Source organism: Tyto alba, unplaced genomic scaffold (genome assembly GCF_018691265.1).
Source record: "Tyto alba isolate M040663 unplaced genomic scaffold, T.alba_DEE_v4.0 Super-Scaffold_16, whole genome shotgun sequence".
Lineage (NCBI taxonomy): Eukaryota > Metazoa > Chordata > Aves > Strigiformes > Tytonidae > Tyto > Tyto alba.
The window spans coordinates 25,817,743-25,842,378 of NW_024881278.1; the positions used below are offsets into that span (position 1 = coordinate 25,817,743).

A 24,636-nucleotide genomic window follows, 5' to 3' on the forward strand; every position below is an offset into this window, starting at 1 on the left:
TACTGCTACAGAGAGACAATCTATATAGAGCATTCTGAGAAAAAAGACCAGATTTCATCTTATCTAGTGGACAGCAGTCACACAATCAAAGACCATGTGCAGAAAACCACTTTCCCCCATCCTATAGAAAATAACACATCAAAAGAAAACTTACGTTCCAAAGTGACTCAGGAAAGCTGCAATATATTCTCTTCTCTTATGGTATCCCTGAATAACATATTGTACCTTAAAAAAGAAAGACAGAAACAAATCCAGAGCTATAAAAAGATTAAAAAAAGCCAACACTCCCTATTTGTCATGTATTTCGTGTTAAGGAAGTTGGTGTTTGACATGATAGTTGTTCTGAATCCTACATTTAGCCTGCATGATTTCCCTGAAGAATCCTAAAATGCCTCTAAAACAAACAGTGGATCTTGCACACAGAAAATCTTGTAAAGAAATCTCTTCACTCACTTCTGAGTGAAACTTAGTCTTTCACAATATACTGAAATGCTGTCTAACTGCACAAGATAGAGTGAAGAAAAGAAATGCGTGACCTTGCCTTGCTGAAGTTTGAGCAGGAAGCTGTGATAGGCAAATCATAATTACCTGAACTGACAGTTGGTTAAGTGTCAAAATAACATTCTGGTTATAAAAGAAAAGAAGAAAAAATACATTTCACAACTGATCTTGGGTGTTTTCTGAAGACTGCACCTCCAACAGAATCTTCTTAACACTAAGAGCTCTCAGTGGTTTCATGCTGACTCAGGGAGACACCTACTCAACTGCAAGCATCGATTTCTGAGACATTTTGGGTATTGAAAGACTTCCATCCTGGCACAAACAAAATCCAACAATGCTAAACTTGGAAGACTTAAGGCAAAATTCTCCTCGCACCACGTATGTTTTCCTATTGATTTGAATGGAATTACTTAGCAGAACAGTGTGAACAGGGTTTGACCCATAACTGAAACAATGCACATGTTGTCAGGCTGCAAGAGCATCTGGTTTACAACTGGTTACTTCAAGGACTTACGGTACGGTTCCATATGTGAAATTCCTTGCCTTCCAGAATGAAAAATAACATTTTAAAAACCCTTTTTCCCCACTGAACATGAAAAGAACAGGAAGAATATTTTTCTTGGCTATAGTAATACCAGAATTCCTTGGCTGGCAAACGCTTTCCCAAATTTTTTGAAAAAGCCTTGATACAGTCACTGCTGAGAGCTATCTTGTACCCCTTAAATTCTCTTTATAAATTGAAACTTATTTCATTTTATAAAAAACGATGATTATTTTGAAGGCTTTGTGTAGGATCTGAAATGTTATTTTGGGAAAAGGAAAACATATGATAAGTTTGCTTAAGTACTTTGTTTAAGAAAGGATAAAAACAGTCCTGTGCACTTGCAGATTTTAAAAACGGAAAGTAATTTTAACAGAAAACCACAACAAAAACAACTCTAAAGATAGATTCCAATATAATTACGGAAACATATTTTGAAAAACTTTTTCTAAAAGATAAAATTATTTTCCTCATTTGGACAATTGAAGGTAAAAATAATATACAAATTGGAGGTCTATAATAGGCAGATTCCTAGATGTTGGCCTCTGAGCTTTCTTTTGAAAATTACACATTAATAATGGAGAAGCTTTCAAAATATTATACCCACTCTTCTTTGTTTAAACAGTAAGCTAACCAGAACACAACCTTTTCAGTAACCTTAAGTAGCTATTACCGTATAAACAGCCAAATAGACTGCTGATTCAGTTAATTTGGATGAAGCATCTGAGAAGAAAATTGCTGAAAGTACTGAAAAACTACAATGCCGCCTATAGTATCACAACTTCCAACTGGAAAAATAACATGCAAACTACACATTTGTATTTACTAGCAAAATAGTCTGTTACAATGTAGAGTTGTACGATACAATAAATTTTATCCTAAACTGTAACATGCCACAATAGGAAAAACCACTCCAGAATCTGATCCCAAATGTGCTTGATTATGTGAAAGAATCATTATATTCAATGCCCTGCTTAGGTGGTCAACTCATCAAGAAAGTATGCTTTGTGTAGTTTACGGTAAGTATGCCCTGCTTGGACTACCTGGCAGAAAAAAAAGCTATGTCTATGGAAATGCTATAGTGTGTTACTTCAGTACAGTACAGCACATAAGGGAAAAGAAAACTGAGCTCTCCTTACTAACTTACCTTGTTTGTTAGCAGCTGGCATACTTGGGGTACATAGTCGATAAGACAACCTCCACCAGGAAAGGCTGGGATATGAAGGGCAGATGATCCTCCAAGTGCACTAGAAACAGAAGTTCATTTAACATTACATGTACAGTCCTTGGGATTTGAAAGTGATTTCCATACTATCCTCTTTCCCTGTGCTTAAAGTCAGAGGGCCATGATGAGGAAGTGTACTTTATGCTATGGCGATATAAAAAGTAATGAGTGATACCATCTGTAAAAACAGGTTATACCATGACCCACTGTAATTAAACTACTTTAATCAAGAGTACCACTAATGCAAAGCATTCTCTCAGGAAATAGCTTTTTAGTTGTAAACAGTTCTGTTTCTTAGCCTCCATCAATAAGATGCAGAGCACTGTAGCTATCTTACTATTGTGAGAGGTGAGGACTTTTGAGTCTCAATTTATTCAAAAACCCACCTTCAGTCAAACTAGCTAAGAACAAGCAAAATAATTTGGCCTGAGGAGTAGGAGATGGCCAGATGCACGTCAGCCATGCCATCTACTCCAGTTTTGGGCCTCCCAATACAATGCGGATTTTAACCTACTAGAGCAAGAGGGCAGTTGGCCAGAAAGATTATTAGGTACATGATGTAAGGGGGGATGCTGAAAGAAATTAGTTTGTTTAGTCTTAAGAGAACACTGGGGAGGGGGGGGATATTGAAGAGGGGAGTTGAAGGCATATTGTTATTGAAGGCCTATTGATGTCTTCAATTATGTAATGGAAAAATAGAGAGAAGATGGAGCCAGCATCTTTTCGGAAGTGCACAGTGACAGGATGAAAGGCAATGCAGACATGTTGCAACAAAGGAAGTTCTGGTTAGCTATTAGGAAAAACTTTTTCACAATGAGAGTAATCAAATACTGGAAGGCAGGCCCAGAGGGGCTGGGGAATCTCTGTCCTTGGAGGTGCTCAAATCCTAGCAGAACAGCACGCTGATCTAAGCTGGCCCCACTCTGAGGAGGGGCTTGGTCAGATACTCCCCAGTGGTTCCCTCCAGTCTACATTGTTTCATGATTATACTCCCTGATTCTGTGATTTTGTTCATTCCCAGAAGGAAATCATATGAGCAAAGATATTAACTTTGTCCATGCACAGACTAGAAATCTGAATGGTAAGAATCCACAGAAATAAGATAACTTCAGAGATGTATTTAGGCACCTTAATCAATCACCTTTACCATAGGATGGAGGACTGAAGAATGCTGCTATTGCCAACGATAATGGCTTCATTGGTGTGGAAAGATCTAGTGCTTTGTATTTAAATCAGGTTGTATAAAGCAACAACCAGCTAAAGCCCATGCTACTTTATTTCAGCAGTACTGGCCTAAATCTTTCTTGGTCTTTTACCAATCAAAAAGGACATGAATTTGCATTACACACTGCGACTTACATCATTCACTAAACATCCAGAACGTTGTTGGGTACAAATAAAAAGCTTCATGAGCTAACTTACTTTGCAGCCTCCTGTTTACATGCTGTTTCCATGAAAGATTAAACTGGCTGGAAAGAAGGTTCTTCTCTGCAAAATAAGGCTCTTACTCTCCAAAGGGACCTATCCTTGTATTTTCCTCAGTACTTGATAAGGTATCAGTTTGGTAGGTAAAAAGGTCTACAGTCTTACATCTCTTTGAAGGAACAGAGCCTACATAAATCAAAAAAAACCCTAACTCATAATGAGGTATATGGAAATCTGCTACTCAGGCAAAACAGTCTGGGTTCAGCAGACTGTTCACCACATGGAACAGTTCTGCAGGTCTGGATTTTGCATATGCAATGATAAAAAAAAAAAAAAAAAAAAAAGCGCCTTGAGTACACCACAGCTACATAAAAAAAAAACAAACAAACTTTTCTAGCAGAAGTAGGACTCGAACAGGATTTTAAAATTTATTTTTGAACAGAATTCAGTTTCCTTGCTGTTACCCCCCTGCTAAAATTACTCACATGGGAATATAATTTTGCTACTTGTGGATGTTAAAAACAGTGAAGCGTGACTATTAGGATGCTACTAAGTTGGAACATTTCTGAAACAGTAGTTTTCTCTTAGGAAACTGAATATACACTGGGTCCAACAGTCTTTAACGTTGGAGAATGAGAGACTTGTCCCTCCTGGTATGTTACATGTGAGTTGTGAACCTTATTTTAAGACCCTGGCTTTCAGTTTATTAAACTTCTTAAATGATTATGTGAATATATCCATAAAAGCCTCCAATCTCATACACAGAGTAAACGGTACTGTCCATTTTGCATCCTGTCTTGCCTCATTTGCAACCAAGTCCAAGTTCCCCCCTCAGCATGGAGATGCTCAGACAACTACAACAGGAATTACAGGCTCCTCTCTCAGTTGCAATAGCAGGCATCAAATTAGGAGCAATGTCTAACAGATTTCACATGCGAAAAAGCTTCCACGCCTAAATCATCAGCTTCCAATATATCTTCCAGACTAAATTATTATGATTTGTGAACAAGGGTTTCCCATTTTACCTGTATCCATCTTTTGAAAGTAGTCAATCCATAAAAACCTGTTGACATAAATGGGAATTCAACCCTTCTCAAATGAAAAACAGACTGCTACAAGGTGTGGTTTCTGAGAAAGAGGTCCCTTCACAGAAAGAAGGCTGGAATTTCTAGTATAATTATCCTCTGAAAACAGAATAAAGCTATACAATATGTAATTTATGTTCTGTAGAAATTACTATGGGCAGGGAAAATTAAGAGTGGACATGCATCTCTGCTCCCTCTATTGGGTCAGAGAATTTGCTAATTAAATATTTTAATAAAATACTGCATTTGCACAGGACCTTGCCTCTGACCATCTCAAAACTTTCTATAAACATTCAGCAATTAAGGTTCATCTGCCTTATGAAACTAATATTTATCTTTTATTTTTAAACACCTAAGGAAGCTATTGCTCAGCATTTGATTTCACTATGTTGTACTATTTCTCTGTGCTGCCAAAGGAACATACTTGCAGTACCTCACAACCATAACAGGGCAAGAGGCTATAGTAATTCCTTTGATCCTATAATAAACCTGCAGCTGAAGAAAGTGGTAACTTACTCAATGTCAAATAAGCAGGACCTGTAAAAGGTGCAAGGAAATATGTAAAACATAGAAAATCAGGCAGGGAGGGGAATTTCAGCATGCAGCTCAGTATCTAATGTTGCTTTTTGAGGTCCTGCAAAACCCAATCAGAATAAAAGACGTAGAAAAAGAAAAATGCCTTAACAAGTCTTTTATAGTCAAGGAAATTCTATTTGTGAAGAGATTCCACAAGTGAAAGCTGAAGATTCCCACACATGACTCAGATTTGCTTTCCAGATAGCCGAGACTCTTGGAGGAGAGATCCTACCTCTGTTTGTGATTAAGCTGTATCACTGTTATACATTCCTCATAAATAAAACACATTTTTATACCCAGGAATAAAAACAATTGCAAGATCACACTATCAGGTCTGGTGACATTCATTGTATCAAGACAACAAAAACAAACACAAACCCATCAAGAAATATGATGAGGAAGTTATTTTGTTTTTAACAAATTAATATTGCTACCCTACAGTTGCCAGTGTAAGTCCAGTTTCAGCACAACCAATCGAATGGTGCTTGATTTTTACACAAATCTTTTCCAGTAACCTGCTACTCTTAAAGGTTAAAATTCTAACAGATTCTGATAGTAGCCTTCTATAATTTATCACAATTCACAATGCAACAGTCTTAGTGAATGCTATTTCACTAGGACTGGTACCGGATGAAGATAAATACATGGTAGATCTACCTATCTATGAGATAAGGTTGCATGAACATGTTGGAACACAGAGACAAAGATCTGTTGGACTCAGCATTTTATGCACTTGCTGTTACTCTAAACCTACTCAGCTCTGAAAACCAACTCCATAAGCCTCATTTTAAGAGGGACCAGAGACTCCTTTGCGGCAAGTTCCTGCCTTCCTGCATTTCTAGAGTGTCAGACACAATGTGGTTCTGATCCACAATCTGTTAATTAAACTGGATTTTGTGATGGATTCAGAACTGAATTCAACAGGAGCAGCAGTCAGCCTGAAACAATAGCAGTTTTGTTCTGTGACACACTGAAAGACAAGTGCAGAGAGCGTAGCTGGAGTATGTTTACATTTCTGCTGTTGACTGGTGCATTCCAAGTGACTTGCTCTGTCTGTCTCTCAGTGGATCTATTTATTCAGGCCTGCATACAAAATGCAAAATTCCTTCCCATTTCTTGATAGCTTAAAATTACATTTAAATGTCCTTCTCAAGAAATGATTTTTTTTTTTTAAAAAAAAAAAAAAAAACGGTCATAGCATTAATTCTCAGGTTGACAGAAGTGACTGTTTTTATTTTTGGGTATTTATGTGTAAAGAACCAGTTATTTCCTCTTCCTTAATATAATTTCACTAGAGAAGAAGGGTGCTTCCAAGTCCCAAGCTCAGAAGGCTTGGTGGTTTGGCAAGGCAGACCTAAAGGCACAAAGGAAGATGCGCCTACTCCCATCCCTACCCTATTCACTTCCCTACAACTCTCCCCATGCTCTCTTGGGCCTGCCTAGTTCTCCTAAACTCCTTTCATTCACCACACCTCTTCCCTGCAATCCATTTTGCTTCCCCCTTTCTCCGAGCAGAAAAACATAGGTTTCTCTAGATCGCTGGGAAACTTTTAAGTGATATCTGACAAATGAGGATTATTTCAGACTACTTCCTACGTCTTGCAGGGTCCCGCAAGAATAAAAATATTACAGTTTATAAAGTTATATGCTAACACAGGTTATAGTACTACAGTTAAACACCTGTACACATGTAATACTCTCTATATATTTTGCTCTCTGTCTCCCTATATATATACTTTGCCTTTATGTGGTACCATTCCCCATCTCCAAAACTGCTTAAGCTTTTTTCTGAAAGAAGTATCAAAAAGAAAAGAACATCTAAGAAAAGCTTTAAGGCTCTTAAAAGGAGGTACCTACAATGGCAGATATTTTGGCTCCAAGTGAGGAAAGAGTGAAAAACGTGTATTTGGGAAGGAGGTCCAGTACTGGAAGAAGAATCATTCTTATCCTTAAATACAGTGTGAACATAGCATTAAAGAGCTTTGTATCAAAAGAAAGTGGTACATAAAACCAACTGCACTCAACAACATTCCTGATTCAATGTATTCTTTCTGCAAAACCCACATAAAATAGAGAAATGACATTTCCTATGATTATGAACAATGCAGTTGAAGGTTTGTCTAGCTTTGAAAATGTAAATAAACAAAAAACTTTCCTCTGCATGGAAAGACTTTTTATACCAGTTTTAAATAACTAAGAGCTTTTCTCTTATCATGTCCAATGTTAAAACATGTTCAAATCTAAGTACTAGTGATGGAAAGTAGACTTCAGACTTTATAGACTACAGCCCTTGCTTTTACCAGGATACACCCTTCTTAACTTTCTGTAAATTTTCACCTGCCTAATTTTGAAACTGAAGCACGCTGCAGACCTACACAAGTATTTAAAAGGTTTATTACTCATGATGGCTATAAGCAAGAGTAGCCTGAAGCATGTGGAAAGAAATTCCCTTCTTTTTGCTCTTTTTTCCTGTTTTGAGACTCGTGTTATGGGCTTTGATCTCCTTCCCCGTTCTCCTTCTCCTTTGTTGCTGAAGTAAATGGTTGACTTTTTTTTTTTTTTCTTTTGCAGTTTCATCACTTTAGTACATTACACCACTTGGCACAGGAGACATGAGGAACCACATCAAATAAAAGCACGTGACCACAAAAGCTGCCTTACCAACTATGATCCCAGATTTGCTGTCAGTTTACCATTTTTCAGACTTGCTCAGCCATAACCAAATCTTCCCTATCACACAAACAACATGGTGCTTGGCAGAAGCCTTGCAATAGTGCTTCGATCAGCAATACAGAGCTTAACAGCAAAATAACAGAACATTACTCTTGTTAGTGAAAAACTGGTCAGTCTAGGTTTGTGACAGTGCTTTCTTCCCTTTCTAGTAATACTCCATTTAAAGCAAATATAATTAACGTATTCCTTATCCACTCAAATTTACTACAAAGTAAAGTGTATCCAAAAAAAAAGTTTCCAATACTTCAACACTGGTAAAATGGAAATGTATGTTTTCAGCTAACAAATATAATCTGAGGTATCTGCACTGTTGAGTGTACAGAAAAAAAATACAATCACAGATAGACCTAGAGGGAAAACTATGCCAAATATACTTATTTGGAGAAAGAATCCTGGTCAAACTCAGACTAAAAATCTGGCCATTACAGCTGAAAGGATAATACCATCTTTTTTTCCCTGACCTACTAGAGGTTCATGGTAAATACCTCTGAGCTCCTCCGGACTAGTGACTGGAAAAAATATGAAATAATCACTGTAAAAAGCAAACAGTCAAACCAAAATGATTTTTAGTTTCACAGACTGTGCAGAAAACTGCAAGTCAGACTTGCTGAGCTTTATTTGCAGCTCTTCTGCTGACTTCATATGTTCTAGCAAGTTATTGCAACCAATCTACTTCCCTGCTTGCCCACCTATAATGTCTGGATGCTTATACTGAAGCACACTGAAGTTTAATAACATTCATAGAATAGTATAAAAGCTGTAGGATGAAGTCATTTGTAAGTGCTAATGAATACTGCTTTGTTTGGGATATTCCAACTTCTGCATTCTGCTGCAGGTAAAATTGTCAAAAAAAGTGCGCAGTTTTCTATAACGTATTTCCAATTTTAGACAAAGAAGCTATACCAAAGTTAGGTTTATGTTAACTGTACCGATGCTGGGTTCTAGCAGATGTTAACCTAACAGACTTACACACAAACCATAGCTCGGGTGATACAATACTGAAAGATTTATGGGGACAGGAGCTTTGTCCCCAGGATTCTACTCCTCCTCGAGGAAAAAACCAAACCAAGAAGCATGAGATGAATAGATAGCTAACCCTATAATTAAATTACAATACATTTATTTTCTTCCCTTCTGTGGCCAGACTCGGAGCTGTAAGGACAAAGAACAAATACTCTTGCGGTATAAAGCTTTTCTTACTGCTACTTGGCAGTATAAAAGTCAGAAAACATTAGTATTTCCTCTGTATTGGATAAATCAGGACTGATTCCTTTGCTTAATGGGTCTTCATATGCAGAACGGTTCTGCAAAAAGGGGACTGAGAGGTTTCCAACCTGGGCTGCCAGTGATGGAAAAGGGAGCTCTCCACTGTCCTCAGACCTTGCATTCTCTGAAGAAACAAAACCACGCAAAGGTAACATTTATTACCCAGTTGATCAGACACTTCGTGTTACACAGCGGTAGCACGCTGCCTACAACAGTTATCACATCGCCTTCTTCTCTGGGTATGGGGACCCACTTCTATAAGCTGATCCGTAGCTTACAACAGACTGCCTGGGCAGGCAGGCAGCCCAGCAAAACTGATGGCCCTCTGGGACCTCCATCATACCTCCAGGTACCAACTTCACAAAAAGTCCAAGCAAGTGCAACAGAAATTATCAGCAAAGCTTCAATGTGTGCAGTGGTTTAAACTACAGGTTAGCGTAACTGGTGTCAACAATATCACTCTATAAAACACAGCACAGTACTGAAATTTTGGTCAATTATTCATTCTGACAATGTAAAACCAAAGTGAAAAGTATAAAAGCAATATATTTCAAACTGATTTGAAGCATTAAAAACCCCCTTAGGTTTAAAATACAGAACTGTTTTTCATAATGCAGTATGAACAGGTTCGAAAAGAGAATATGAAAAGTTCCATGGGGTATAAAAAGACTATGATTCTCTCTTATAAGGCTCAAAAATTCTGATAAATGTTGCTTTTTCATTGCAACTTAGCAAGCACATTTATGTCCTCCTTCAGTTTTTCTGCAAAAAAACCCCAATAGCAAGGTGTATTGCAAATGTAATATGCTCAGTCATTTGGGGCAAATAATAACGCAAAACCATAACAAATGACATAAGAACTGAATTTAGAGACACTTTTTGTGATCTCAAAAAAGTAGTCTGGGTTCCCTTCCTCACCTCACAAAGGTATTAGTTACTAACATTAATTCTCCATCAGCACACGATTATTTAAGGAAAACAGTTATAAGAAGCCCTGAACAAGTTGCTAGACGTCTCACAGTTTAAACAGGAAGGAATGGCTCCTGTTCCAAAGAACTTCCGCAGTCCTGTATTTCATGCTACACACCACAGTGAGGAACTGAAAAGCAAGGATGAACAACAAGGGAGGACGAACACGGGTTGCATCAAGGAGAATTAACACTTAAACACTTACAATAGAGAAATACATATTTCCAGAGCATTTTGCTTATTTGTTAAAGGAATTTTGGAAGCAAATTAAGAGAAATCTGAGTGAGAAGTGAAGAAAAGTCAAAGAAGAATTTCACATGGAACTAAATGCAATGAGGAAACAATAGCCAAAATAACCCCAAACAACCAGAAAAAGTTGTAGGAAAGAAACCCAGACAAATGGAGCAGCAGCAAACATCACTGAACAAAAAAGGTACAGATAAGATAAGCAACATGAACAGATAAGAAAAGAAAGAGAATACTATACAGTCCTATTTTGTTTTTACTTGCAAAGAAGTTAAAAAAGCAGTAAGCTGAGATGAAAGACATGATTTAAGATGCCAGGAGAAAGACCATGTAGCCTAACCTGCTGCAACTGTCTTCTGTATAGATCTCAGGAAGATGAGCAAGTGTGAAAGAGATTGGAGACCTGTCACAACTAAGGTATAACAAGATTTTGGACAGAGGGAACTGTAACCTAATTGCAACACTTTTTCATCCTGCACTGATTTGCGATGTCAACACAAAACCAGGAACTTGTTTAAAATGATGCACTATCCCCATTTCTTCTTCGCATGGACTGTGAAGGATGAAAAGTTGAGTCTGTTATTTGAAAATTTACTTTTCAACTTCCTGTTCTTCAGAAATGTACTTTTAATGGCACATGAATATATTGAGGGTCTTCCAAGTAGCAAGTAAAATAATACTGTGTATTGGCTCTTATGTTTCAAGGGAAAAATGTATTGACTTGAAGTGCTGTCTCAAAGGAATTAAAAATGTCTTACGTGTAGCCTGAAGATAGGAGCTGGGAATTATAATCTTTTGCATAAACAAGAAGACGACTAGTATATGCTGGTATGCTGTGAGCAGTATTGTCCTCTGAAACAGTAGGTCTCAATAAATTAATGAAAGAATTGAAGATTTATTTATGGTGAGGATCTGGAAATTTCTCTATACGGAAGCCTGGGAAGTATGGTACACAGTGTTTGTCATCGTTTAAGATACTGATCTGCTCTTTTATAATCCACTCTGCTTTAGTGATGGATATCCCAAAGAATCCCACTGTACAGAATATTTATCACAAATCCATGTGAATCGTCTCTTATTATCCGTCCATAAAGTGGATAACATAAATGAGTAACTGTTCTAAGATGGTATCAGTTATATTTACAAACATACACCCTGCACACCTATATAATTTCTTATCAATCTTCTGGCATGCATTCAATAACATTCAGCTTAGTATATTATGACTGTTCACACGGCAGGTAATTTTCTAGTACTTGTACTAAGCCCAGGTAACCAGCAGTGACTTTATTATGAAGCAGAAAAAAGAGTCTTAAAAAACTGTACAACTCCATTGCTTTCCTTTCCTGCTGTTTTCAACTTTTTCTGAAGAACAACAGTCATTTCCTATAACTTGCAGCCTTTTATGTTTTATGATTCTACTTGCTTATATTGTTCTTTATTTATATTCCTTAACCTATTAGTCAAATTACAGTAATTATCTCTCATTGTTAATCTTTTCCTGATATTGCTTAATACCTAACACTTCCAGTGACACAGCCATTTTGTAAGCACGCTATTTTTTGCCTCTGTGCTAAAACAGTGCTGTGGTGTAGACTTCCCTCACATAATCAGATTTTTTCCATTCTCCTTAGGCCAGACAGTAATCCTCATTTGTGGATATCTTCTACCTGGAGAAACATTTCATGTAAGAAATATCCTGCCCCCTGCATCATCAGCATCACTTTTGATTAGCTTACATGAAGAAAGAGATATGCAAACTACTGAAAGGATAAGAAATCTTGCAGAAAAATTTCAGAAATGAAATTAGAGCAACATGCTGGAAAACTTCTGGATATGAAGTTGAGCATTTGGGTCATCGATAAGAATGCCCGAGGGAGGCAGAAAGTTAGAGGAGAAAAATGTTTTTCTTTCATACATCTGGCTTCTGACACTGACTTCCATGTGTATGCAGCATGATTAAGGGGCATTCTTGCTCAGATCTTGAAATTTGCTTTATCTTATGTTCACAAACGATGTGGAATGCTACAAGTCTGGTCTGGTGCTCCTGCTAAATGCTCCAAGAGGCCTAGTGATCTCAAGTTTTATGTAAGCCAAATACATTCACACGCGAATGCAAGGCAAGAAGAACATAAGTTTTTCATGTAAACATAGCCACTGTGGTTTCACAAGCTAATAACAACCATGTTAAACCTTTACTCTTTTAACAAGATGATACAAATCTGCTCAGATGGTTTTGCAGCCCCTTTCAGAATCTTTACCACAGGCATTTGGGTAAGTGTGTTTCATTCCTATGAACATAAATAATTCAATATTCATCCTAATATATTTCCTTCAAAACAGAGGGAAGCAGAACTATGCATCAAAATGTATGAAGACAGCCTTTGGGTAGGTGGGAAGACTGGGAATAATTCTCAGGAGAAACACTGGCACTTTGAAACCCTGGTTTACATCAGAGATAACAAAGGTTCCCTCTGTAACAAGGCAGACACAGGTCTACTTTTAAAACAAAAAAGACAGAAAATAAAACCACAGGACTTTGTTGTGTTAAAATCAAAGCAGGGACCCTATAGACGCACAAGAAACTGGAAATTCTGTAATTTGCAACTTAAAGCAGAACTTAGTTGGTCAAAAGGTGAATACAAGCATTCCCAGGATTTTGTTTTCACTGATGCCTGGATTGTGTTCATGGAGCAGTTTCATTACAGCACATACTGCAAAGACTGGAGCAAAAAATCCTTTTCACAAAGATTCTATGATTCCCTTTCTCTCAGTAGAGATTATGAATGTGTATAGTGAACATACAGACATCAGTTAGGCCTGAGTCAAATGTACACACTTGCATCCCACAAACCTTCTTTAATGCAGGCCCTCTTCCCCTTTGGAACTGCAAATACTTACTTGGTCACTGAAAGACAAAAATTTCAACTTTACATTAGTATACCTTATCACCTTTTAAGGGTTTCATTACTACTACTTAATGTTTAAGGGCTTGAGTGCATTTATAAGTTGAGTACTTAAATAACAGTGGCATAAATGGTATCTGCAAGTAGATGTATTTAGAAATAAATATCAGAAGCTTTGATAAACTAGCCTTCTTAGTTGAAGTATGACATTTTCAGAAAGTTGGACAGCTCTTAAATCATTTACACCCTGTCTTTTAATAAGACTGAAGATATTAGGATTCTACATCTAGAGTAGCCTTCAAAATTGAGTCTTTTCTGTTTGGAAGTTACATTAAGGCTCTTGAGTCCTATAGTTATGTTAAAAAACAAAAAAAGAAAAAGAAAAAAGGAAATTTTACACTGCCTCAAGCACTCATCAGAGAAGTTTTCAATAAGAATAATGAAGGAATAGATTAAAAGATGAAATAGCATGGGCCTTGCTTTCCTGTTCCCTCACTCTTAAAATATTAGAAAGCAATTTTTCTTTTTGCTTTCTTTCCCAACTCATTCTTCCCTCTTTCCCTTCAAAAATCAAAAGCACCAACTAATTTTTGTGTCTGGTACTAAATGCATCATCTACGACAGTGTAAAAACAATATTGCCATGAATACAGTCTAAAAGGATAACTAAAAAAGGTAAAATAAGTAACTGAATAAGGCATATTCTATGAACTAAAATTAAAATTCACAAGAGATGAGAACTACTTCAGAGAAACCTTTCTGTCAATGGTGGCTTATTTGCAAGTCAAAGATCTACCAGTGGTCAACAGAGATTTATTTACCAAGGCAAACTGTGTCACAAATCCCATCCTATTTACACTTTGTTTTCTCCAACTTTCTGACACCTAACTGTTAATATTATTATTAGTTGTATTGAGACTTTGAGATTATAGATTGATAACCACTCAATCTGATGAAGACTACAACGTCTTGCCAGTATTCGTATGTGATCTTTTATAAAGCTCTTTCATAAAGGAATATCATTTTCTCTTTTTTTTTTTTTTTTTAAATTTCTGTATTGTATGCAATGACCTCCTAAAAATACCAACTTTTAATTGACCTGACATTTAAATGAGTTCTAACAGAACTCTTTATTGAAATCACTTCAATGATTTAGCAACTTTTTACCCATTATACAATATATGGGACAAAATATTTTATTTATTAAATCATAAGTGGAATGGCTGCTAACACTGTCTTATGTACGCCCATGATTAGGAAGCTGTTATAATTATCTTGTATGACTAAATAACAAAATGTGATTTTAATACTTAATCTAACTTAAACTATCAATGGGTTGCAGAAAATGAATTCTTGCCCAAGGCAAAAATATTCTAATTTTTTGCTAAGAATGTTTATATTCTAATTGCATTTGACTGTTTCTACCAGCAATAAATATTAGCATGGTGATGGAATCTTCTATGTTATCCATGCATATGTTTGGATATCCTGTACTTTTATTTCCTTCAAGTGCTTTAAATCTTGATTTCTTGAAAGTCTTTAAGAAAGAGGCTATGCTACCAAACAGTTTGACTTTCCTCACTATCTCCATCCCTGTCACTGAACAACATGACTAGCAACCTCCAGCTTGCATGATGAACTTTTTTTTTTGAAGTTGTGTTAATGCCATTTGATAAATCACCATAATTACAAAACAAGCTACAGTGATATATCTAAATTGTACAAACTAAAATTGTTTCCTTTTCGAGATCTCTTCCTCACACGTGCATGCTTCATGTTTATGATCTTCCACTTTAATGTCAAGTCACTACACTGCACTGGAAGCCACAAATTCTGTTTTAACCCAATTCTGCCCATAGTTTATAGGGTAAATTAAGAGGAAACAGCCATGGTCCTTCTTTGCCAATCTCTGCAGACTACGGAAATACATAGAAGACTACACTTACAGAGATCATGCCAAAAAAAACCAAAACACCACCTGACCTCTGCAAAGCACTTTCAAAATGAAAAATGCCTTACAAATGGCAGCACCCCATGCTTTCAGTTTAACTCAGAAGGCTACACTTCTTCATCATATAACTCGTAATTAATGTTTGCTGTTGCCTTGGGACAATCCAGTACAAATCTGACATTCTTATTTAAGCTATAAAGAGACATGCCTAAGAGTGACAGAGAAAACATGGAGCATCAGAAGATTATTTTAAAATAAAAGCACTGAAGTAGTACTACATGTTTTGTTAAAATACCTTTCATCCTAAGGATCTAATGTGTTTTAACAACAAATAATACAATTTGTGTATAGTGCAGAGACTGCCTCAAATCCATTCATACAAAATCCATGATGCAATTTATATCAGGGAATGAATATTAGTATATGCTAATAAAAGTAAAGTAGAACTCATGACTACTCCACAAGCTGAGTATGACCAGAATTTGTAAAGGAGGTCCTCAGCATCTTTCAAGGTAAAGTTTACTACTGAGTCATTTCAGTTTATCCAAAATTCTTCCTTCCATCAGTTAATAATGTTACAGTGTCAACAAATTCCCTTGAATACTCGCTGCTAAGGCAGGTTATTATTTTTCTCACTTTACAAAATTTAAAGAAGATGTCTGTAATTGCAGAAGCACATGATTTCAGACCTAGACAACTTTGCAAGCTTTTCTTATTGTAAAGATCTGTCACTCACAAAAGTTATTTTGGAATTGACTAAAGAATGTAAAAAATGAAACCTTCAGTATTATTTAAATCTATAAATAGTGTTTTAGAATTCCAGTTTACCTGCTAACCCTGGGGCAGGAATAGCTGATTTGGGGCTTCTACATACTTAGGTTATTATTTTGTTGTGAAGACTTCAGTTCTCAGAAATCTTTGCTTTTTCTTCTGTTTCCTGCCTTCAACATACAGGCCACCACTGGATGCTTTTAAATGTATTATAATGAACGTGTTAGCTTATGAAGATTTTAGGTCTGCTGCAAAGATGGAGTAAAAAAGAAAAAACAAACTGACCCTACAAGAAGAAAAACCTACAGTTCTGAATTTAAATCTAAACTTTCCTGTATATAGTCTCTGTTCATTGAGCTTTCTTCTTCCAGGTGCCTGGAGGCTTTGCCTTTAATAAATACTGCTATAGTTAGTGTTTCTTTAGCTATTGGTCAATTTTGATTTTCCTTAAAAATTGCTGGGGTTACACTGACACCAGAGAAATCTTACTCTCCTTCTTTCAGATTTTCCATCTTTCATTAAGAACTCAGAGTGATGATGCAGATCCAGGATACTATACATGCCCAAATTCACTTCAGATTGAGAATCAGCCATAGGGTTTAAAAGAAGCAGCTGTTTTGTAATACAAATGAGGGAATGATATATTTGATCCTCTTTTACTTAGGTAAATTCTTAACCACCTTGGTTTAAAATAAAAATGTGCTTAGAATCATAGGATTTGGATCCACTGTACCTAATACATTGTTTTCATACTGAAAAAGGAAGCAATAGTGAGATGAGGTCTTTTTAAAAAAAAAAAAAAATCTAATTCTGACTTCAGGAAGGACAGAATATCCAAGAACTGTTCTCATTTTGTCCTTTTTCTTTAAATACAATGGTTCAAACTTGGCATTTGTATATACTGAATACAATGTACTATATACAGATTTCATTATTATAACTTTGAACACGTAAATCCTTATCTGAATGTCTATTTGAATTTGGTGATAAAATGAGGTAGTCTTTATCCATATAACCACCTGCATCTGAATGAACCCTATAACTTCATACACTTTTGTATATAAAATGTGTAATAGCAAGTCAAATAACACTATTTTTTTTTCTTTTTCCAAAAACCCCCAAAGAATCATGGTTTCAAATATTTAGTTCCCATACCGATAGTGATTTGGTCCTCCTCTGCACATGTGCTGTAACAACACAATGTTACCAATTTTAATGCCATACCAATATAAGGACATGACCTACTAAAGCTTGATTAATTACTTCTTCATATTGAATGAGTTTTATCTGTGTAAACATCAGCTACAATATTCCAATGATGTATTTCTGTATTTCATTCATTCCTGAATACATGCCAGTCAGTGTTTAACTATCTGCATTTGCTTATATCGGGACTATTCACAGCATAAATAACAAGGAAGTTCATGGGTAGCACAGTAACAAAGTTTGGTTTCCAATGGACTTCTACATTGCCTCGGATTGATTTTTTAACTGAGCTGTGCTAAAGCCACAGCACAGCATGAGTTCATTCATTATTAAACATCAGAGAAACCACATAGGAAAGATGTCCTAAATGCCTTTGCCAAAGGAAAAGCTTCAAAAGGTGTTCATGCCTTGTAAGACATCAGAGAATACATTCAGGTTACAAATCTTGACTGAAGAGAGGTTTTTTTCTCTGGTGTTTAATAAGGCATGAATTCTGACTGAAGCACTTCCTAGGATTAGAATATTCATAATTTATTTCTCCGATATTGACTCTGTTCACAGAATAGTTACGTAGGGTCTTCAGCCTTTCCTTCAGGTGGCAGTAACAGAATCTGCCTCTTCAAAGTGGTTATATTCACGAAACTATAGGAACGTCATGTTTTCAAGACTTCTACCCTCCTGCCAAATTTTTTTGAAATCGGACAGCAGGTTCAAAAAAGTTTGTAATGTAGAAATGACAGATACCTGTATGCACATGCAACATAATCACACTAAATTTATAGGAAAGAAAATTAATTTTCTTAGGAAGACAGATTAAAAAATAACCATGGTTTCCCACCATACAAAGTATCTATGGAGGAATTACAATTCCTTGAAGTCCTTGGCAGATCTTACCAGTGGAAACAGAGCCAAGATGTCATCCTCAGCCTATGCAGAAAACTACAGCAATTCCAAAAAAACACCCTCAAAACCAACCCCATTGATTAACCTGAAATTTTAAATAAAAAAGTGAAAAACAATTGATAAAATTCAGATTGCACAAGCAATTAGATGAACAGTTTTTCTTCAGCTGCTTCCTGAATAAGAACAAGCATAGGAAACTTCATCTCATTAGGTAAATCGTTTGTCAAAACCACTGTTGCAAGAGCTTCCACAAAGGCTGCCTTAACCACAATCCCAGGACTGCTAATATAATACTAATAATCTACTTTCGTTACCATTAGGGCACACAGGTGCATACTCAAAAGAGTAAGTCAGTGTAAAGTTTTGTAAACCTGAGGTGCCAGAAGAGGGTATAACTTGACACTTGTCACAGAAAAAAATACTGATACCTCTGAGGGAGGGAAATTTGAATTGGTGAGACAAATCTGCTAGTCCTAAGGAAGCTGCAAAACAGTCATTTGAAGCAGTTATCTCATATGGAAAACCTCAGTCCACAACTGGAAGATTTCTAAATAAAAGAAACAAAAGAAAAATATTTATAATGGAAAACATGAGGTAATTTCCAACTGCAGCAAATTTCAAAGGTTCTTAGCTCTCCCAGCTTCCAGCTTTACTGGAAAGCAGGAGTTGCTTAATACCACTGAAAATATCTGACAAACTCATTTTAGTCTAAGTTTAGAGATATGACCTTTTTCTTCCCCAAAGCTCCACAGCAGGAATCTATTAGACTTTATAGTTCAGTTTTGGACATGTAATGTATTTATGAATCACTTCTTGGGCAGTACCCACAACGGTAAAATTTAAAAGTGTCCATCAGCTGTTTTACCTTTTTTTTTTTTTTTTTTTTTTGAGCTGGGAATTTGTATTCAAGAAAAATTTCTGGGGATTTCTAGTAGTTTCACAGTAAATTTACTAATCCTGCTGTGTGGGTGGGAAAAGAAGGTGAATGAATCAACACAGGGAAAAGAATGGTAAAAATACCAGAAGGTGATGAAAACTTGCCCATGTTAACTAGGTAGAGCAGAAAATTTGCAAGTTTTACTACCATTTCTAAAATTAGGAAAGGTTTTTGTACTCTGCCCATCTCCTCCAGTTTTCTGTTTTTTTAGAAACCGGTTCTCCCCATGTATTATCTAAGCCCAATGCTATCTAGAAAACATACAAACAAAGAGCTACTGGTATATGTCCTTGCTGTTCTTGTTTCTTCCACCACTTGACTCCTCAGAAAACTCTGAGCAGATTTTTCTGCTCTTATACAGTAAAGAAGAAAGGAAAAAAACCCAGGAACCTGCTCTCAGAGAGTTCCATCTAGCAAAATTGTCTAGTAAAAGCTACTCACCATTTGATTTGCTACTGATTTACTGTAAAACAATTGCCTATTATGCAAGGATAGTTAGCTCTTGCAGGACAAAACCCCTCCAGCAGAAAGCAGAAATGCTGCTGTTCACACATATTTGAACTATTACAACTCCTCTCTGGACTTTAAACTGTTTCCATTGTGGTGAGTGTGCAGGATACTCCTGAATGTAGTTCTACTGCTTACCGTTTTTTTATCTTTCCTTTAGTTTCTCATAAGGATGCTCAAAGACTGGTCATCCCTTGTTAGAGTCAATGCAGGTCATCTCAAGCACAGTGCTCTCTGTTGCACTGATGACCAGCACCACAAGGGAAAATTCACTGGAAATTTAACATTAACAAACAGTATCCTAAGAACTATCTGTATCCAGAGAATTGCCAGCAGTGCTCTTAAGCGCAGCAAAGATACGGTTTTCCACTGAGAGAAAACCAAGTTCAAGGAGGTGGCCATGGAAATGACAATACATGATGAAAGCTGCATTTTGTTCCTGTAAGGGCTTCCCTAAGTTTTAGGCAAATAGGTAATGTCCTAATTTCAGAACCTTTCTCCCAGCACATATGCATGCGTACACACGATGTAAAAGCGATACCCTTCCCAGCAAGGGGTAGTCCTGTCTCACATACCTACTGCAGCTCTTTGAAAGAGTCACTAAGAAGTATGATTAAATAATTAGATCTAACAGTGGAGTCAAGTCAGCAGGGGGGTTCAGCAGTGATTTGCATTGTTCAAAATGTTCATAAATGACCTGGCAAAGAGGTGAGCTGCCAGGTGGCAGTCCAGTGACAATCTGTTAATGAGGGTAGTCAAGACAAGTTCCAACCATGAAGAGTAATAAATGAGTTTTGAAGCAGAAGAACTGGATGATAGCAAGAAATAGGAGATTTAACACAGATGAATATGAAGTGATGCATGTGGAAAAAACAATCCTAGCCAAAAATGTAAAATGATGGACCAAGATGAACATTCAGGTGATTTTAGGGTTATGATTGACATGTCAGTTAAAATGTCAGCTCAGCACCAAATAAAAAGCCAAACCAAAAAGAATTATGGGATTATGAGGAAAGAAGTAGAAAGTTGTCTGCAAGACGACTCTGTCTGGAAAGTAGAAAATGAGGGCAGGAGTATGACTGAGAACCATAATATGATGAGTGATGTGGAAAATGTGAATAAGCATTGACTAGTTACTGTCTCTTCCAATACAAGTGTAGCAGTCAGCATTACACCAAGCTAACAGGAGCTAGGTTCAAAACCAAAAGGAGGTAGATCTTCATGCAAGATGTAGTGGAGCTGTGAAATTTCCTGTTGCAATATCTTCAAAGGATAGGCTGGACAAGTCCATGGGAGAGAAATTAATTCAGGATTACTGAATACACATGAATCAAAGTCCCTGAGTCACCAGTGGCTGGAGAACTATTAGGGCAAAATGTCATATGTGCTAGCCTCGTTTCTATGAACTTTGCTATCATTTTGCACATGCATGTGATTTTCTAGTTGGGCAACATATTTAGATGCTACTGCAAGGTAGTTTACAGTGATAAATTTTATTTACAAACACCTATCTCTCTATTAACATAAAAAAATTAAAAGGATTGTCACAGTATTACACGACTAAAATAGAAACTAATTGTTTAAATGATGGGGTTTGCTTAAAAATGCAATGAAAGTAGTTGTAAGCTTAACCTGAACTAGAGGGGGAAAACAGGCTGAATTTTAAAATGGTTATATTTTCTTTTCCCCCAGAGGAGGTTTTAAAGTAATTTTGTGATCAGCAAAATTAAAGATGGTATAGCTTCAAAGAGCTTTAGACTTGATAAAAAGAATGAAACATGGAAATAAATAAAGATCTTCCTCTGACTATCTCAATAGCTCCACAACAATGACCTAACTTGTCTGATATGAACTCAGGCTGAGTGGAACATCTGCAAAAGCACCCCATCTGAAGGTGTAGGACCCTGCCCTCTTCTGCAAGTACAAGTGATATGCCAGGGATCATGATGATGTTTCTAAAAATGCATAGCTCTGCAAAACGTACTGTGCTAGCTTCCCCACCCCAGCTTAACATAAAATCCCTCTGACAATATCAACAGTTGCCTAACATTACATTTCACATACCACCACAATTTGGATGGCATGTACTTGTTTGAAAGAGAATTTGAAACACTAACAGTTACTGTCATGAGGTTTAACAGGAGAGTGAAGGAAGTAAACTGAGAATCAAGGTTACAAAATGGCTCTATTCATTCCTCCATGGGGATGAAACAGTATGAACAAAACAACCAAACCCCGAACACTATTTACTTTGGGAAACAGAGTATGTCAAACTCCTCAGAGTAGGTGGAGTCAAATAAGGACACAACTGGCCTGAAGACACCACCAGCAAATTCCTGTGCACAGTGATATTACTGTGTACAGGTACAGCTGGCTGTAAGATCCTGAGAGGAGGGCAAGCAAATCACGACCCCCAAACACAGTAGTGATTTAGAGATGCACTTACAGTGAAGATCCACTTACAGGCAGTGCTGGAGTTGTGGTTAAAGGTCACACAGCAATCACAAACATTGCTGCTAAAGCCTCTTACATGAACAAATTTTGTAATTGGCCAATGCTGCTGCCTGAGTCTATTTGTGTGCTCTTTGTTTTCAAGCAACTGCAGTATAGTAGAGATGTGGGTGATGAGAGATACAGCTAGCTCTGTTTAACATTTTTTGGGAGGTGCGTTAAGGGGGAGGGAAGACAACTACAAGTATTTTACTTAATGCAATCTTCTTCTCCTTTGTTTGCTCTTTAGGAGAGTTATAATTAAAACCTGAGTTGATACTTGAGGTATTTCTGTTAATGGGCAACTGAAGAAAAAATACGAGCAAGTACAAGTAGACAGACCAATTTATGTGAATTGAATTCTGCAAATTAGCACACCTCAATATTGAAATCCACAGTCCATGAAACAGTTTTCCATAGGGCAGCAACAATAAAGCATCTCCATATGAGCCCTCCAAACTCAGGAAAACAGCCCACAGGAATCCCCTCTAAGCCTGAGAAGTAAATTCAGTAGCTATAGTTAAGTTAGTCCTTGGCTATTTCACCGGGAGTTCAAGCAAGATTTATCAGAATTATAGCATGGAAGAGACTATTAGACTGAAGATCTGTCTATGAGGAATTAAAAGACAATCAACTTGCTTCCCAGTTGCCATTCAGCTTCTTTGCTACATTAAAATCAGTTAAAAATCAGTCATTAATAGATTTCCAGCCTTCACTTTCTTAATAACTTGCTGCCATCCCCAGAATACCGTAAAGGATTAGGGAACTGATGTTACCTTGTAAGACACACCAAAAACCCCTGAAGTAAGTTATCAGAAATTTCCTACTGTGAAAGAATATAGGTTGTACATTTAAGCCCAAACACCTTCAGAAAGAACGAATACCAAAGGGGAAAACAAAAAAGCACTTGAAGTTTACAATAAAGAAAACATCTGAAGGTTGATACTCTAGAATAGTGTAAGTCAAGGCAAGGGGGTTCACCATCTGAGACACTTCAGATTTGCACTTACCATGAAATCCCGTGCTGACAGGTTCAAGGAACAAAAGTAGAAGCAGTTGAGAAGAATGGAACTATCTCATTGTTTTATGAGAGGCAAGTTTCCTGAAAAATTGTGTTGCCTGTTAGCAGCACCTGAGATACACAACCAAAGACACACTTCTCAAACAAAAAGGAAATATAAACGATTTGTTTCTCTGTTCTGACTCACCTAACAGAGTAGCTTTTTGTTAGAAATTAGTGATTGCGATAGTATTACTGAAGAGGCTGGAGGTCATGGTTATATATATCACAAACTTTTCATGTACTGCATACTAATTTGTAGAGTATTCCTTGTAACTAACTCATCACCTCCTATTTTCCAAGTCTGCCAAACCAGTGACATGCAACTGTTACCAACTGATTTAGCATAACCATAAGTTTCTAATAAATACACAGATTTATTGCCTAGTTAGTGACTTCAAATTCAATGTATTAGTTGCGGAAAAAAAAGATGACACACATGTCTTTATATGTCAAACTTATACTCCTATGGTCTGTCTAACACCTGCTCCAAATGCCTTTCTCTTTGGAGACCTACTTTGGAAAGTGACCTATCTAGAGCTGTGGTCAGCAGTTGGAAAGGCTATATATCCTTCATGGAACCATGTATTTATTCAGTGTCTAATTAGTGTCAACCTGAAGAACATTTATGCAAACTTGGTCAGGACTAAAAATATCTAATTGTAGCTCATCTAGCCAAATGCTGGGAAAGGTTGAAATTTATGTCCAATACATGGTTTGATTTTTCTAACTTTGCAAGAAGAAATAAAAATGCAGTACACGTAAAAGCAAGGGAAGTTGGGAGAATGGCTGACTACAAATTATTATTTATCAAGTCCAAAACTCAGGGTAGATGTTTCAGGAGCCTAAAGACAAAAAAATTCTTTTAATTTAAAATTTCATACTTAGCCTTGAAAATCCATCACTTTACCATCTGTCTACCAGGGCATCCCTGGAATTGCTCAATTCTATTGAACGATCTTCAAGACCAGGCATTTTCATCTTTACTTCAATGTAAATCTACACTAAAGAGGAGATGAAACACAGACAACTCCAAAGGAAGGAGAAGAGGGAGAACAAGAGAAAAAGCTTCTAGTTGGGAAAAAAAGAACTATGTTTAAAAAAATATATTTCTGTTAGTTAAAAGGACAAGAAAGAAACTTCTAGGCAAGGCCTGGCAATACAAGAGGAGAATGCTACTTGCACAAAGTGCCAGTGAAGACACAGATTCAGGAATGTCCCCAGAGTAACAGCTTTGAGAATCTGGGGGGGGGGTAAAAGGGTGGAAAAGAAAGGAGGGGAAGGATGGAAGGGAAAGGTTGCTGGGGACACTGGAGAAATTAGAGAAACAAACACTTGA

At 36.8% G+C, this 24,636-nt stretch overlaps 1 protein-coding gene across 2 annotated transcripts in view; it reads right to left on the bottom strand.

Moving 5' to 3' along the window:
• Positions 1-24,636, bottom strand: part of BABAM2 (BRISC and BRCA1 A complex member 2) — a 174,149-nt gene that overhangs the window by 40,441 nt on the left and 109,072 nt on the right. For both annotated transcript variants that reach the window (XM_042789267.1, XM_042789266.1), the window contains exons 8-9: positions 2,190-2,289; positions 155-225 (exon numbers count right to left, since the gene is read on the bottom strand). In XM_042789267.1, coding sequence (XP_042645201.1) covers positions 155-225; positions 2,190-2,289 — 171 coding nt within the window. The remainder of the gene's footprint in view (positions 1-154; positions 226-2,189; positions 2,290-24,636) is intronic.